This window comes from Amblyomma maculatum, chromosome 1, assembly GCF_055883805.1.
Source record: "Amblyomma maculatum isolate TAMU_Amacu chromosome 1, ASM5588380v1, whole genome shotgun sequence".
Lineage (NCBI taxonomy): Eukaryota > Metazoa > Arthropoda > Arachnida > Ixodida > Ixodidae > Amblyomma > Amblyomma maculatum.
The window spans coordinates 217,738,336-217,756,175 of NC_139344.1; the positions used below are offsets into that span (position 1 = coordinate 217,738,336).

The following is a 17,840-nucleotide window of genomic DNA, read 5'->3' on the forward strand; positions in this document are numbered from 1 at the left end:
GAATGTCAATTTAAAGGCTGCTTTAGTTTACAGCGCAGTCACCTATCGCAACATATTGAAGGCGCACCAACATTTGCATGTCAATCGCAGTTACCATACTTTGGAAATGGCATTAGCTTTGGTCGTGTAGCAGCGCGTCGAAAAAATGACATTGACCTGAACAAATGTCATTCGATGCAATTGCTTGCATTCTGCGTCGAAAAACCGCAATTCACGGCCGCCGTCGTTCTCGTGAAGCATCACAGGAAATTTATACAAACGTGTTCCTGGCAAGGTTTTGTCTGTTCGAAAAACCAACTATGCAGCAATTCTTCCCGGACATTGCTAAAGGTTGACAGAGGCGTTATATCTGTTAAACCACGACCAAAGACGAAAACACGACGCGCGCGCATAGAGGCTGACATGAACAGTGCCCGACTGAGCCCGCCTACGCTTTGCGGTTTTGGCGACAGGCGGCTTTGTCAGCGTTTTGCGCATCGCGTATACACGTGAGCTGCCGACGTACAATCTTCCCCCATCCCCCTCGCCAGTGTTCCCTGAGCCTCCTCCGCAGTCCTCTTCAAGTTACGATTGCCGCTCCCACCACTCGCCTTCTCCTGGCCGTCGTTCCCGTTCTCCGATGCTCTGCCGCCAATCAGCCGTTCACACAGAAAACTAATGGCCGCAGTTCCGGAGGCAAGAACTGCGCCATCAGGGACTAACACAAGAGCTGTTTTCGTACCAGCACTTGTAGACACTGGCGCAGCCATTTAAGTTATTAATTACACCCTCTGTCGCAAACTCATAAGGTGATGACGCCGCTTCCTGCCGTTTCTCTTCACACCGCTAGCGCTCAGGACATTCGACCATTAGCCGCCTGCACCATCCGCCTTGTCATCGACGACATTCAATACACAATAGAATTCCTCGTCCTCGCCCGCTCATCACACGACGTTAGGTTGGGACTTCCTCTCCAATCATAACGCCATTATAGACTGTGCCCGTGCTCAACTTGAGTTATCACCCCTCAGTGACACTTCTTTCAATGCATCCGGTGCTGCTGCCGCTACCGTGCACGTCACAGAGGACACTGAAGTTCCGCCTTTCTCCTCAGTGCTTGTGCCTCTTTATTGTGCTGCTTTTTCCGACACCACTGTTATCTACACACCTTCGTTATGATGCGCTGACCAAAAATCTGTGTTGCTGCTCCATGCCGTGCTGACAATTTTTCGCAGCTCAAGTGCTATTTTTGTTTGTAACCCGTGCCCCTGCCCTACCACTTTGCTCCGTGGCCAGTCACTGGGTAGCGTTGCTTTGCTCGATTCCACTCCCACTTATCCCTTCGTCGATACCACTGCCGGCCTTCACATCAGCGCCATAACGCCTCTTCCTGTCGCCACTCCATCTTCCCTCAAAGTTTTCCACCGGTCCATCGACGTTGGCCTGACGCCCTTACAACGAGCCCAGCTTGTACAACGTTTCGCGGCTTCGTTCGACTCCCAGCACCCTTCGTTGGAGCGCACAACTACCGTTACACACCGCATTGATGCCAGCACCCATGCCCCTTTGCGCCAGCATCCGTACCTTCTTCAGCCGCTGAGCGCCGCATTATTGATGAACAGGTGACCGACATGCTCCAGCGCAACGTGATCCAACCGTCGCACAGCCCTTGGGCGTCTCCGGTCGTCCTGGTCAAGAAAAAAGACTGTTCCATCCGATTCTGTATAGACTACCGCCGACTGAACAAGATCACGCACAAGGACGTTTATCCTCTCTCTCGTATCGACGACGCCCTTGACTGCCTGCAGGGAGCTGAGTTCTTTCCTTCAATAGAAATGCGTTCCGGCTACTGAGGGGTGCCGATGGCAGAGGCCGATCGCCCAAAAACTGCTTTCGTCACACCCGATGGGCTCTACGAGTTTAATATCATGCCATTCGGACTGTGCAATGCCCCTGCCACATTCGAACGCATGATGGACACCAACTCAGAGGGCTCAAATGGCACACTTGCCTTTGTTACCTGGACGACATTGTCATCTTTTCCCCGGATTTTCCATCTCACCTCCAGTGCCTTGAGACAGTTCTGCGAAGTCTGACCGACGCTGGCCTCCAATAAATTGAAAGAAGTGCCGTTTCGGGGCACGGCAGCTAACCATTCTCGGACATGTCGTCTCCAAGGATGGCGTTCTTCCTGATCTGGCAAAATTGCGCGCTGTAGCAGAATTTCCCAAGCCCACTAATGTGAAAGAACTCCGAAGCTTCATTGGCCTCTGCTCTTACTTCCGCCGTTTCGTTTGCAATTTCGCCACAATCATCAACCCTCTCACCAAGCTTCTGTCCAGCCACGATCTTTCAGCTTGGTCTCCGCACTGTGATGATGCCTTCGTGACACTCTGCCAATCCTGCGTCATTTCGACCCTTCTTCTCCCACGGAAATCCACACTGATGCCAGCAGCGTTGGCCTCAGCGCAGTACTTGCTCAGCGGAAGTTTCGCTTACGCCAGTCGGACCCTGACAAAAGCTGAAATTGTCAAAGCTGTTCTTAGAGAATGCAAAATCATTCACCGTGCCACCTCCGCGTACCATCCGCAAACAAATGGAATGGTTGAGTGTTTTAACCGCGCCGTGGGCGACGTGCTGGCAATGTATGTCGCTGCAGACCACTCCAACTGGGACCGCGTTCTTCCATTCGTCACATTCGCTTATAACTCTGCCACTCAAGCAACCACCGGATTCTCTCCATACTTCCTCCTGTACGGTTGTGAGCCATCTTGTACCATGGACACCATTCTCCCTTACCGACCGGATTCTTCCAAATTCACGACTGTTTCACAAGCTGCAACTTATGCTGAAGAATGCCGCCAGCTTGCCCGGTCCTTCACTTCTCACGCCCAGCAACAGCAGAAAACCACCCGAGATCAATCTGCACTTCTTCCTACTTACCGTACAGACTCTTTAGTCTGGCTATGAGTCTGGCTATGGCCTTCCTCCAGTCCCGGCCTTTCATCCAAACTTCTGAGCAAGTACCAGGGCCCCTACCGTAATGTCAAGCAAACATCCCCCGTCAGTTACCTCATCGAACCCCTTATGCCATCCACTGACCACCGTCGCGCAATCGTGAAATAGTACACAGTAACCGCCTGAAACTTTACTACGATCCTGCCATCGTAACATCGCCATAAGCCGCCAGGACGGCGTCTTTTCGGCCGGGGGAAGCTGTAAAACAGGTATTTGGCTCTGATATGTTCAGCGCCTGATGCTGAAAAGAATGACTACAACCATGTTCAACGCGTGACGGTCAGGAAAGAAAACGACGACAAAGCTCGCTTCGACGCTCGTGCGTGTGATGACACAAGTTCTACGACTGATCGCCGAATGTTCCACTGGCTGTTGACGGCGTAGCGCCCTGTTCAAGGTCTCCTATTACAGATAGCCTAATACAGACCTCAAAATTTCATAATCATGCTGTGAGCGGGCAGAAATCCGGGTATAATGTTTTTGACATCACAAGCGCAGTGTTACCTGCAGAAATTGCCTGAACTGTGGCGATGAAAATTACTGATTTTAAAGCAAAGTTACGCGCGAATGAAGTATTGCAAGGCATCTAAATTTGGTAGAATGCGTCAGGGCAGAGAGGAAGGCCTACAGTAAAATTTTTATGAGAATACACGGATGTTGAAAAACCTCCGGAGTGCCCTTTAACCATGTGCTCCTTTGCTATACACTCAAGTTAGCTCACCACTTCAGCTGGCCGAAAATATTTGGGGTTGACCTTCACTCGTACACTGCCAGTTTCTTTCTCTCTTCCAACTTCTTCAAGGCCTGAGCCTTCCCACCTGCGACAAAAGTCATAAACAAATATGTAACATCCCTGTATTGAGAAAGCACGCATGACTCATGAGGAGCAATACAAGAGCTGCAACCACCAAGCTGCATGTAAAGCGGAAACAAAAAGAAAAAACAAAAGACATACGTAATCATAGAAACCAGAATGTTCACAACAGATGCAGCTCTAGTGGATCATTTCTAACACTTATGTCCTGCTTTATTCTCCTAATTATAAGTAGTCCTTAACTACACAACCCAGTTTATCCCTGCATTCATGACAAATTTTACTAAAGAACCAGAGTGAATTGTTTGCAGAAGCTGTATTTTTCTTTTGTTACTTTAAAAATATGCTTTTGCATTGTCAAATCATAATGGTTGGGCTTAAAAGACAGAGAAAGGTCGCATCATTCAGCCATTACAATACATTCAATAAGCCTTTAAGGGGTAGAGACGCCAAATTTTTGCTGTGTATTATGTCTGTGGAACGGTGCGCAGCACATTACTGAACATGATTAGCAACATGGATTACGCGAAAAAGTAGTATGTAACGTGTAATTGAATTTTTTTCCTCCCATGTAGCATCTGCTTCAGTTTCAAATGTTGAACAATGGCTCTGATGTTACAGATGCGTTTAGCTCGCTGAAGGCGCAAAAAAAGAACTGCAATACGGTTGCTGCTTTGTCACCTTAATTCGCACCAATGCATACGCAAGCCTGCCCAAACCTTAAAATTACAAAAGATGAATGAGCAGCGATTATATCAAAGCTTTTTCCATGACTCATGTGACCAAAGCCATTGTTTGGTGGCTGAAACGAAAAATGCACAAGGAAGAAATTATAAATTATTTAGCTGTTGCAGATGAATTCAAAGTAGTCGTTTATGCATAATATTGTCTTGCGGACATTTAAAAAAAAGCATGAGCAAAGATTTTGATGTCTCTACTCCATTGCCACTAAAGTTTTCTGCAGGTAGGCTTGCAAGCGATGTTAACCTGGTAAAAGTGCTTTTTTTTTTTTCCTTAGTCGATTAGACCTCTTAATAATTTATTGGTTGAATATTACTTCCATGTAGCAGATAATTTAGTGCTCAATTTTGTCTTTCTTAGCAGGTAAAAGCTATTTGTGAAGTACGATAGCACAAGGGTGTCAATTATATCCAGTTAAGAATGTACCACACACCCTTATACGAGCATAAACATCCACCTTGTGCACATCACTTTTATTGAAATAAATGCTTAAGTAAATTGTCAGCATTTTCACCACTATAACCTTGAGTATACATTTACAAGAACATTCCACTCTGGGCATTTGAGATAATGTAGTGCAAGCCACTAAGGGTAGACAAATCCCTCCAAGAAACTTTAGCCATACCCCGTTTGGAAATTCGACATTCATGTTGCGCGAGTCAATGGAGTATTTGGCCATGACCATTCTTATAGTACTTTCAAATGTTTGTTGCAGCTTGACATGTCACTGTACTATTTCTCCCAAGAAAAAGATGAGCGGCTATAAAATCAAAAGTCATCGCATAATTATGCGCCATGAATAAGGCCCACAGTTTACTGCAGTTCCATGAAAAATGTCAGATTTAAGCATTTTTTGCAGAACTGTTTGCTAGTACGAATATACTTATTTCTTTTTACCACTGCTACAGACATCAGTGAGAATGCCAGGACTATTAAGAAATGACTACTTTAACTTATTTATGCAAATGTGACATAAGGCCCAGTTTCAGATATGAACAAAAATATTGAAAGATATTACTTAAAAAGGCCGTCTCAAACCCCCAAGGCCAATAATAGTCAATGCTTTCCACAAAATAAATAAAAGCAGATGGCGCACTAAAATATGGAATAGATATGTCGAAGTCATTTAAGAGACAATGCGTCAGATGCCTGTGCCACAACTGAGTAAAGCAAAACATTCAAAGCATTATCACAGGCAGTCCCACATGAAGCCGCAGCCTCATTACCACTGGGCAGCAGCTACTTGTCTTTTTTTAAGGTGTGCAGTCCTGTGCAAGCTTAGCGGCTTTTTACCCTATTTTGCAGGTAAAAATGTTGTATTGTGGAAGGTGGAATTTTTAACAGTTTTTAAGTCCTGTAGGCTTTTTTTTCGGGCAGTTTCGTGGTCCCACATATGTAGATGCCGTGCAACTTGCCTGAAGCACACTGTTTACAATCTTGCCCTGCACTAAAGCCACTTAATAAATAGTATACGCAATTCTTTGTGGCTCTGGGCCTCGAGTTTCACAGTTAATGATATGACTACTGCTAAAGAATTTGCTGCAGAAGAATTAATTCCACATTTTTTGGAAAAGAAAATTGTTAGCAAAAAAAAAAAAGGGAACTGTTTCCAATAACTGCCTGCGATGCTCGGTACAACCAAGGATGTGTACTCCCATGTGTTGGACCTGCCTGGAACTGCAAATACAAGGTGCTGATAAACTAATCTGCAAACTAGTCTTGTGCACTCTGATTTTGCACCACAGAGGATGAACCACTGTGCCGTGCAAAAGCTAGAATGAGGTGGACCCACATGAATGGTGCATCAGGCACAGGCATCGTAGTAGCATGCCGGTTGCCCTTGTCGCTATGCTTAACATGCTTTGCATTGAAGCAGCGGCAAAAGGCGCTTTGAATCTAGTCAAAGTCATTCATAAAATATCTAACCTTGCTACCGTTTACCATCAGGCAAAAATCTCAAATCAAAATGAGCATGCGACTGATTTTTGCACAGCCTTCAACATCGAAGCACATAGAAAAGCGACCCAAGCAGAAGCCGGTCCATACCGATGTCTGCAAATTGCTCCTAGTCGTCGCAAGCACCCTATCTTAGCAGGACCTTTACTTAGGTTCACGTGACGTTTGCCAGTAAAATATTACAATGCTCAAGCAACTGCTAGCAGCCAGTTTCAATCCAGGAGGTCAAATCATGCTAATCCTCTAGCTCATGTTGTATCAACCATACCTTCAATCTGTTCTTTATTTCATGAGTTCATCTGGGATGTGCTAATTCATCATGAAAATACATGTTGCTGTGTAACAGGGCAGGTGCGTAAACAGGGCTGTGCTGTTGTCAGAAACATTAATGAAAAAATGATGGCCCCAAGCAAGGGCCACACCTCGTCAGAACCAGGAAAAAAAAAAAAAAAAAGCCTGGCCCTTGCACGAGTATATACGGTATACATAGAGAAAAAGCAAATAAATCTACGGGTTTGTTTGGGAGTAAGAATGAAAGCTGCAGTTACATCTAATGGCTCCATTGCCCCAAGAGCACGTTTTAATTCCATTTGGTTATTCCCCAGAATGGCATACGGTGCAATGGCTGCTTGAGGCTGACTAGCAATGACTACTTTGCAGAAAGGGCTGTATAGTTCATCGCAAAAGAGGCCCTAAAAGCAAGGCAGAAATTTTGGTTGATGGTACCCGATTGATTGCTATGCAAATGTGGATTTATTGGAAAAAATTTTGTATTGAACCCTTCAAAACAAGTTTTTGCAACATCGATCCACTTTTTTTTAATCAGGAACCACGAGGGCTAGAAACATTATTTCTGCACAGTACCTCGTTAATAGAAGAGTCTACTAAGCCAGAATTATAAAACTGAATGCAAAAAACTTTTTTGCAGGATTTCTATTGCCCATTTTGACTTGAAGATTAGAAGGGCACAGTCAAGAATCAAGAAACAACAAAAAAAAATTATATATATATATATATATATATATATATATATATATATATATATATATATATATATATATATATATATATATATAAACTTGAAGTAGGTGACACACGGTGAAAAAACAGCACTTTAATCCGACGTTTCGGCCGGGGTCCGGCCTTTGTCAAGGAAGGCGTTTGTCAACCGGACCCCGGCCGAAACGTCGGATTAAAGTGTTGTTTTTTCACCGTGTGTCACCTACTTCAAGTTTATGACCTACCGGACCCATTCGAGCTTCAGCCCCCCCCCCCCCCCCCCCCCCACACACACACACAGTTGAACCTGAATATAACGAAGTTGATAAAAGTTCGCAATTTTTCGTTACATGCAGGTTTTGCATGAAGGTTCGCACGAATGATGCAGAAACGAAACCGAAAGGCTTCAGGTATCAGTGAAGGTGAACTCACCCTTCAGGCATTTATTTTACAGTAAAAAACTGTGTAATTTCTGCTTGTTTCCGCGTGAGTGAAGGCACAACACGGCGCTCTAATGAAGCTAAATCATGTAATGCTTCTTCGTCATCGCACAAGCCAACGAAACGGCACAATATGTTGATTGCGTTCATCACCTCCTTCGCGGTGAGCACGTCTCACGGACCTCGCTCACAGGAACCATCATCACAGACATCGGGATTTTGCACGTTTTCGGCAAATGCCTCATCATTCATTTCTCCCGTAGCTACGGCATCATTGTCCACAAACAAAGTCTCTCAGGTCGACGTCGTCGGGGACACCACCTTTGCTGCGTAGCTCATCCAGGCCCCTGGTCCAACGCAGAAGTTGAACGCGTGTTCAGTCAGCTGAACGTTATCGAATGTAAACAGAGGAACAGATTGTCAATATGACGAATGCCATCTTGGCTATTCGAGCCGGACTCCGGAGGCAGGGTAAATGCTCCTCAGACTACGAACTGCCGCCAAATGCAGTTCAAAAGATGGGCACGATGGAGGCGTACGCTGCCAGCAGCGCTGGAACCCCACCTGGACCTGGGACCAGCGGTACGAGTGGACAGGCACCAGCCTGTGCGTTTTTTGTAATCCCTGCCTTCATAAAGCAGTTCTTAATAACTTCTGCCCTGACTTCTTGCCAGGAGGCAGCAAGCATTTCAAGTGACTGATAAACATCGATCTTCAGCTCCCGTTCCAGACGGATGTTCAGAAGAAGCTTCTGTATCAGTCGGCACCGGTAGCAGCATTTAAAACTGTCGATTATTCCTTTGTCCAGCGGCTGTATTAGTGATGTGCAATTAGCCGGGAAGTAGTGCAGTTCGATGTGAGACAGCTGCAGGCCTTCAACATGGTGCGCAACGCAACTGTCTAGAAGTAGCCAAACTTGACGGACTTGCCACTTGACATCCTGGTTGAAGTCTTTCAGCCATTCAGAAATTATTGCCCGAATCATCCACGCTTTAGTGTTTGCCATGTATTTCACAGGCATACGCTTCGTCCCCTTAAAGCACCTGGAACGGGCACTTTTTCCCACAACTAGCGGAACTCGCTTGTCAGTGGCGTCGAGGTTGGTGCACAGTAGAACTGCTACGCGGAGTTTGCTCTGCTTTCCGCCGCAGCAGTCATCTCCTTTAAGTGCTAGCGTGCGGCCCGGAAGCTTCTGATAAAAGAGAGCCGTCTTGTCAGCATTATAAATTTCAGCTGCTTCGAAACGACTCAGTATTACAGGAAGCATGTCAGCCACTCATGAAGCAGCAGCATCGCTGTCTGCAGAGGCAGATTCGCCGCAGATAACTTTCCCAATGACACTGTGTCACCTCTTGAAACCTCGTAGCCACCCGTTGCTTGCCTTGAAGTCATCATGGCCCAAGATGCACGCAAAATCCTTTGCCTTCTGTTGTAGTATCACTCCGCTTATGGGCACATTCCTGGCTCGCGTGCCCAAAAACCACGTGAACACTGCCTTGTCCACATCATATGTTGACAGTTTCAATTTTTTCTTAGCTTTTGTTCCAGCTCTACTGCACTTCTAATCTTCTCTCCGCACTCAAAATTGTTGACAGGGTGCTCGCTGGGATGTTGAAACGAGCGGCGACGTCCTTCTTCTCGCCCGCGGAGACCGCATTTAAAATGGCAAGTTTGTCTTGAAATGACAAAACTTTGTTCTCTGGCCGTTGAACTCATCACGACGAACTGACACAGGCAGAAAGGTTGGACTAGCACTTCCCAAAACACATCGGGCGAACCAACACCGCAAATCCGTAGACACACGAGACACAGAACAACAGACAAGATGGCGAATGCACAACATGAGCCAAAATTGCATGTGCTACACGCACGTACAGTACCTACAAAGAAATCAACTGCAGCCACCAATGCCACCTGGTGTTGCACTACATTACGAATGCCTGAGGAGGCTGCTGCGTTAGCCACGGAGCGGCGCTAGATGGTAATACTATCATCATCGCCAATTTTGCTTGATTTCTGTGATTACAGGCGTTCTTAGAGTTCTAATATTCACTAAATTAATGCATTTCTTCGGTCAAATTTTCAGTAAAAGCTTGAAAAATAATGACTGATCAGCTTCGAGAGTTCATTACATCAAGGTTGACTGCCGCAACGCCTTCGTTACATAGAGGTCGAAAATACATTGGCTTCAATGGGTGTGGCATAGGGGAAATTAAAAACTTCGTTAAATTCAGGAATTCGTTACATCCAGGTTCAACTGTGTGTATATATATAAAATATAATTCTAATTAAATAAACAGAATGGAGAAAGTTTATCACAATGATACCAAAATTACTGCACTAGCCCTATCAGGCTCTGAAAAGAAAAGAGAAAAAATGCCTCAAATGTTATCCAAAATACATGGAAGGTGTAAGCAACCCTTAAGTTCATTTTCTGCGTCACTTCCCTTTTCTGCAGACTTTGTACTAAACGACCCATCACTGTGTAGGTTCTTGGCCATACTGAATACTATGAGTTCACACATACTACCGTTTCAATAGCCTGGCAAAATCCAACATTTTGTAGGTTCTTGGCCATGCTGAATAATATGAGTTCACACATATTACAGTTTCAATAGCTTGGTAAAATCCAACATTTTGGAGAAAAAAATCTAGACTTTACACTTCTGAACACTATGTGCCATGTTCACAACAACAATGCAACCTGGCTGACAGCAATGTGTCTACCAAATGAATTTAATAACTCACCACACCAAAAAGGGTTGGGTAATGAGTGCAGACTGTTAGGCCAGTTGGCAGACAGACCATTTCAAGAAAAAATTTCTCTGTCAAATTCTCTGATGGGTGCAAATAAAGTTACCCCCCCCCCCCCTCCTCGTCTCTCTCTCTCCCTGTAATCCTGTGTGAATTTTTCTCTTATTAGTGGTAAAACTATTTTTTACGATGGTAAAATGCCGCCCTATCTAGAACACTAAGCTTGGGAGCTCTGCTACTGACACATACCACTTTACAAATGGGAATCTAAGGTCACAAAACCAGAAATGACACAGGTGTGAGGACAGTGGGAATGCTGCAAAAGCTTACACGATAGTTCGGCCAACATGTTTGAAAGCCACTTCAACAAACTCTCGAACACTGTGGTATTCGCCAGTGGCAATAACAAAATCGTTGGGCTCCTTCTCTTGAAGCATTAGCCACATAGCCTGAAAGAAGAGAAAAATTGAATATACATTTTACTACAATAGGTGCTTCACTTTACCACAGCCAATAATGGCCAATTTTGCCTTCAAATTCACACGTGCAGACCAAAAAAATATCTGTCACAAACTAGCAGATTTCTGCAAAAAAGCCAGACATTCAAACAGTTAAAACATCCTCGCAGGCTCAGAATTTAAGCTTGTACAAAAGCTGAAAGTTTCCCGACCATGCACGAAAGCACGTGTAACAACTTAAAATCATTCAACCCCAGCAAGGCATATGAAATGGGCACAACCATGCAGAAGACTATCATTTGATGTCTTCAAAATTATGATGAGAATGCACCTTTGTGTACACAACTCTTGATTACGTTCAGCAATCACTAACAAAAATGGGTACCGTATCAAAGTTAAAACGTCCTTTATGCGCACACAGTGGGATTTAATATCCCGAAGCAGCACACAGGAAACAATAGATGCCGCAGTGAGCGGGGGGCTCCAGATTTAGATGATGTGGAGATGTGGGTTTCTTGAACATAGCTCACATTGCAAAGCACACGGGTGTTTTCGTATTTCAAGCCTCCATTGAAAGATGGCTCCCACAGCCAAGGGCAAGCCCGTGACCTCAGCCACTGATCTACTGCAGCAGGTCTTCTCAATGTGATCTTAAACTAAAATTGAATACCAAGTCTAGCTGAAGTGAGAGATCCTTATCCTATAATTACTATAGCAAATGTGTCATATTTACACCAAGAATGGTCCTTGGATAAACCAGAAAATTGTGTGAAAGCGAAGACATATAGCAGCACCCCTTGCAGCATGCAACAGCTATGCCCCATTAAAGAAATTTGTTGCCAATCATATTTAGTTCACAACTCCACATACTCTTCTGACAGAGAGGAAGCAGCAGCACAGCGAGTGCTGCCAAGATATCAGATTGCAAAGTTTTGCTTGCTTTACATGCCAGAACGTTGTGCATAGCACATTCGATGCAAGTGTGGTGTAAACATAGCACGAAATCATTCGTGCTCTTTCCAAATGACACCACCATATCTTGGAAGCACAGCAAAAAAATAGGCCTTATGCCTTTTGAATTTTTATCAATTCGTGTTTCTATGATTGCTAACTGCTTTTTGCTTGCATTCCATTTTCATGTTAGCATTCCAGGCATATGCATTGTTTTCCATGCTTCTGCACACAGAATTTGTTCCTTTTAAATACTTCTTTATTTTTATTATGTTACTTTATGTTATTTTTCCATCACTGAATTCCCGTAACATACCTACTGCTGATACCTATTGTGGGAAGGCACATATCCCCGCTCCTTCCCCTCCTGGCTACGCCGCGGCGGCGAGGGTGAGGAACGGCCTCTCCTCTTCACATCATGTGGCAGCCTTCTTCCTCCTCTCTTTCTCGACTGCTGTGGCAAGGAAGGCGTGCGCTGTGTGTGTTGGCTGGGTGTGGTTTTGTGGAGAGTGAGTGCGTGTGTGGTGTGTGCAATGAGCTCGACAGTGCTGACCAGACGGGCGAAATGAACGGATGCGTCCAGGAAGAGACGGACTTGCTCAGGTGAACAGCATTGCTTGATCGCGCGCACGCGGCCGAGGAAGCCATTAAATCGGTTAACCCTTTGGTCCTCGGTGTTCGTGTTGTTTTTGGGGCCACCACTGTGGTCTGAGCTAACGGAGCGTTGTTTGCTCTGAGAGCGGAGCCGCAGCCTCGTAGAGAATCCCACAATATTTAATAGAAGAAAAGCATTAGGCAGCTCTACAGCCTTCTAAATATGCAAACAAATAGCTTTTACCTCATATGTATGCTAAAACTTGCAAGTAGCAAAGCAAATTAACCCCTTTGTTGTCTTTCACTTCTCCCCCACAGTGTCATCAACATACCGGTACGTTCTCTATCGTGCGTTCAAAACTTTGTGCCTGAGCGCGAAGCTGGCACGCTTAGACTGGCTGCGCCAGCTGTCAAATCTTTCTACAAGTTCGTATTTTTGCCCCGTGCTGTGTTGGTACGTATATATTAAAGAGTATGGAAAAATCGAGCCCACCCCGGCCACCTTCTTTGCTGGGGGCACGGCCCTCTGTGCGCACTACTCTCTTGCGCTAAGCGATCGTGCAGCACGCGCGTGCGCTTACGGGTTAAAGGTTTGTTTTGCCATCTACCGCAGGTTTGCAGGTTTTTATTTTTATTCTGCTTAGCGTGGTCTGTTACGACGCACGCATCAAGTTCAGGGACGCACGCCATTGCCTCTCCAATATAACACATAACTAGATTGCTGCTTTTGCTCTCTCTCGCCACACCCTTGCTTGCGGCTAGCAGCAGCAAAGATTGTTTTAGCCTCTTTTCATCTCCCTCTGTCATCTTGATTTCACAACGTGCCTTTTTTCTCCGTTGTGCGGGCCACCCAATGTGCGCCCTCCATGCGCGCGGTTACTTTCGGATGGCTGACCGCGAGAAACCTTCGACTGCGGACTGGAGCGATGGCTCTTCTGATTATGAATATGAGCAGAGCTTGGATTCGGACTTTCAGGAAGTATCGAGCAGTTATTTTTCTTATATTATCCTCATTTATCTCATTTATAGCCAGGCTGATGATGATGGTGTTTATGAATAACACCTGCAGAACACTGAAATGTGCATATTTTATTGACTATGTTATTTGTATAGCAATCATAATCAAAAATAAATCGCTAAGCTTGTTCTCTGATATGCTCATTCCCTGAAACCAAGCCGACACGGGGGGTAAGTCATGGCCAGAAACACACCACAGCGAAAGGGTTAAGTAGACAACAATTCAAGTATACCTACAAAGCACCTGTATATCAGGTTATAAACAAAAAAAGGGCGCCTTACCTCAACATAATCTTTCGCGTGGCCCCAATCACGCTTTGAGTCCAGGTTGCCAAGCTCAAAGCATTCCAACTGGCCCAAATGGATCTTTGCAACAGACCTGCTAATTTTCCTCGTCACAAATGTCTCACCTTGAAAGCAAAGTGCACAACAAAACCAAGTGTCACCAAAAAGTTCAACGCTTACTGTCTGACTGCAATGTTTACCTCTTCTTGGACTCTCGTGATTGAAGAGTATGCCATTTACAGCAAACATCTTGTAGGCTTCTCTGTAGTTGACAACGATCCAGTAGCCATACAGTTTTGCAACCCCTTTGGAGGCACAAGAAAAATAAAACATCACCAAAATTAATTATTATCAAAGCAGGTAAAACCTTGAAAGACAACTGTAAACAGCTTAAATGTATTTTCTACATACATACTGTAGCACATATAAAGCCTGATCTCCCATCTGCAACTCTCCAAATATATTTTAGCTTTAAGATAGCTCAATGCTTTCCTGATTTGAATGCAATCACTAACTGAGAAACTGCATGATCGTGCAACTGCTGGGCATGGTAGAAAGCATGACAGGGCAGTGCAAAATGGTTCAACAACTGTCTCTAGCAGTAAGCAATTTCATTCCTTTAGTATGCAACACTGAGATTTGATATCCATTACATTGGTTTCAGTGGTTCGTATATATGTATAAAGTTTTACTCGCTAAAGATACCGCTGGTTGCATTAAAAACTACATAGTTTCATTCTGCACACTTTCAAAGCTAATCTATGCCAAATTTGGTATTTATGTGGTTAAAATTATTGCATGAAGTTTATGCTCAAAGGCCATGTCTGGCTTAAAATATGAACAGAAAAAAAACATGACTGAAAATCTTGAGAGGGTTCAATGCAAGGGCTTGGTTTTGGTGGTGAAATTTTTTAAACGATTATTACTTCCTGACAGCGTGAAATGATGAAAACGTTTTTGAGGAAAGAGAAAGCCTGATTACAGGCAACGCCATGCTTTGGCGCACCACGCGCTTCAAAATGGGTGAAACCGCAACCCTCATAGCCGCCGAGAGTTCATTTAACTGCGCTTTTTGATAAATTACTGATCATTTCTGGCTGCGATTTTTTTATGTGAAAAAGAATGATCAAGGTTGTTCAAACGGTCAAACTAATAAAAGAAAAGGCTACCCTCTTTCAACATGAGTACCCCCTTAAAGGGGCGATGACAAGGTTGTTCGATGTATTGCCGTTTTATACTTCTGTGAATAATATACAGGTCTGTGATTCTACTCACGAAGTTTTAGTGCCTTGTGCACGGCGCATATTACAAAAAAGTGTGATAGAAATTGCAATTGGGAAGCTCGTCCCACCGAGAGCAACTGCCATTTTGGAATACTCGTGTGACTTCACAGAGTATACAAGGCGGAGCGTCGTCTGCAATGCAGGTATCAAAGGACACTTTTCTTTTTTTTTGGACGATTGACACAATGGTCGTCCCTCATGCAGAACTGCTTGATGAAGATGTTACCACACGAAAGCGATATAGAGTAAGGCATGTTTTCTTTAACATAAGGCATGCTCACAGTCAGTGGGCTGCGACGCACTGATCTTTCTCATTACACCGGCAACGACGCCAGCATGGCCAACTGTCGCCTATCACCGTAGTGTGAGGTTTTCGGCCCCGCGACGGCAACCAAACTAATCTGCGGACGGTCGTCCGATCTGTTTTGGTCGGATCGGAGGCCGAGTGAGAACTTGACACCCAACTCAAGTGAACGGCCTGAACAGCTGCGCTTGTCTGTAGCTTAACTGAGTTAGAAAAAGGAAAACAAGAAGCTACATTTTATATGTTTCCCCATGTCATCAGCAATGACCTTGGCCAGAAATGTTAGTCTGCGCCGAATTGCCGGCTCGTTCAGCGACAAGTAGGCCTAGCGCGAGTATGCGCATTCGGGTCTAGAGTTTCGACGATTACGGAGTGCGCATTCACAAGCTTTAGCAGTCGCATGTGGTCACCGAGTAGTTCTGGCAGTAGCGACCCCAAATCGACGACCGCTTACACCACAAAGCGAATGTACATCGAGCGGGAAGCGTCGATATATGTGACCCTGTCCAGCGAGCGCAGCTGGCAGCTGTCGACGTCGCCTGAGTGTACACCCGGCGCAGGCAGGGGACGTAGCATCCACGGCACTTCTTGCTGCGCAGTTGTACAGTGCAGTCCACTATAACAATACTAGATATAGCGATATATCGCTTACAACGATCAAATTCTTGAGATTTATCATTTGTCCCATTGCCCCTATGTAAAAATAAACCAGATATAATGATCGATTATCGGCGGTACATCGGATACAACGATAGCTTTATAGCTGCCCAGTAGGTGTTTACCATGAAAATTTGATTGAATATTGAATAAAAGATAAATTTTAAGAAGACAATGACGTGAAAACTCGACATATGCGGCAAAAACGGAAGGAAATGAGCACTATCATCATCGCAATCGCAGCCGCGCAAAGGGTACTGTTGCAGCCGTATTGTCATCACCATTGCTGATTCTGCGTACGTGGAAGATGACGGTGCGATAGCTCACGAGATGAAATGTCAGATTCATCGAGATTTCTGGCAGTGTTTCAAGGTTGGAAGCCTCATGAAATAATACGGGCATTCACACTCTGCGGTTTTAATGATCATCAAGGCTGGGGATGTCCTTCAGTTCATCCAGTCGCTAATCGGTTTCGTGCAAGCAAAAAGGACTGCCGCCAGTGTACACGCTACATAGTGGAAGCGATGCTAACAGAGATTGTCAAGCTTCAGCTGCTGCTCAAGCAAGCATGAATTTCCGACTGCTTCAAGTATGCTTATGTTATTTTATGGCTATTGATGTATAATGTAATAAAGTGTTTAGTGCTCTTTACGATGATTAGTGTTGTTCAACCTGATTTACTCATCATAACAAGGCAATCCTACATGCATAAGAAAATAGTGGGTGTGCTTCTTTTTCCTTTTTTTTCGCCGGTCTAGATATAATGATAATTGGTTATAACGATCGAATTTTCAGGTTTTCTGAATATCATTACAAGTGGACTGCACTGTAGTTTGTTAACAAATAAAAGTGCAACTGATGCGAAAAGAAGTGGATAGTTTTGGTATTGCTAGCTCAGCTTGCATTTTATACTGTACGAATGAGCAGCATACATCCAGTCATTGGAAAAGATAGGGTGCACACGTAACTTGCGAATCGGCGCATTCCTGCGGGAGTTCAGGGTTCACACACTAAATACTAAATGGTGTATGCTTACGTTGAAGCACTCACGAGTCATTTGCTGGAGATGCACTAAAAAAACTGAAGGTATGTGAGGCTCGGGAGTCCGTCGCAATCGCGCGTGCGGCAGCGAGGGAGGCGAGACGGAGACGGCAGCGACGGGGAGGCGGGCATGCAGTGCAGGCGGGCGTTCAGTGCGGGCATGCAGTGAAGAGCAGTCGAATCGTGCTGGGTTTTGCGATGACGGGACTGAAGCTGCGGCAGCGGCACATGCTTTTGTGCGCTGGCCGTGGTCAGATTGAACATAACTTTGTAAAAATGCTTTACCAGCCGAAAATAATTAGGTCTGACTAATATGCACAACAGCAAGTCACGAGAGGTAGCGATTCGTTCAAAAGTTTTGGCTGCTCCTCTAATGTAGCAAGGTATGCTTGTTTGAGATTTACTGTTAGTTTTTGAACCCAAAGAGCGACGGCAATAGCTCAACAATCAGGAATGCTATCCCCTCCAAACTTTTGCGACACATGTACACGGCCGAAGGAAACATTGGACAAGTGCCTTTTTATAGCGGGAGTGCTTGTTGCTAAAACA

General features: G+C 44.9%; 1 protein-coding gene across 4 annotated transcripts in view; it reads right to left on the reverse strand.

The window, feature by feature from the left end:
* Positions 1–17,840, reverse strand: part of Gmd (GDP-mannose 4,6 dehydratase) — a 67,120-nt gene that overhangs the window by 22,545 nt on the left and 26,735 nt on the right. For 3 of the 4 annotated variants that reach the window (XM_084590310.1, XM_084590309.1, XM_084590313.1), the window contains 5 exons: positions 14,207–14,311; positions 14,004–14,131; positions 11,032–11,150; positions 3,719–3,815; positions 2,923–3,014 (listed from right to left, as the gene is read on the reverse strand). In XM_084590310.1, coding sequence (XP_084446436.1) covers positions 2,923–3,014; positions 3,719–3,815; positions 11,032–11,150; positions 14,004–14,131; positions 14,207–14,311 — 541 coding nt within the window. The remainder of the gene's footprint in view (positions 1–2,922; positions 3,015–3,718; positions 3,816–11,031; positions 11,151–14,003; positions 14,132–14,206; positions 14,312–17,840) is intronic. The other variant, XM_084590311.1, reaches the window with a different exon arrangement.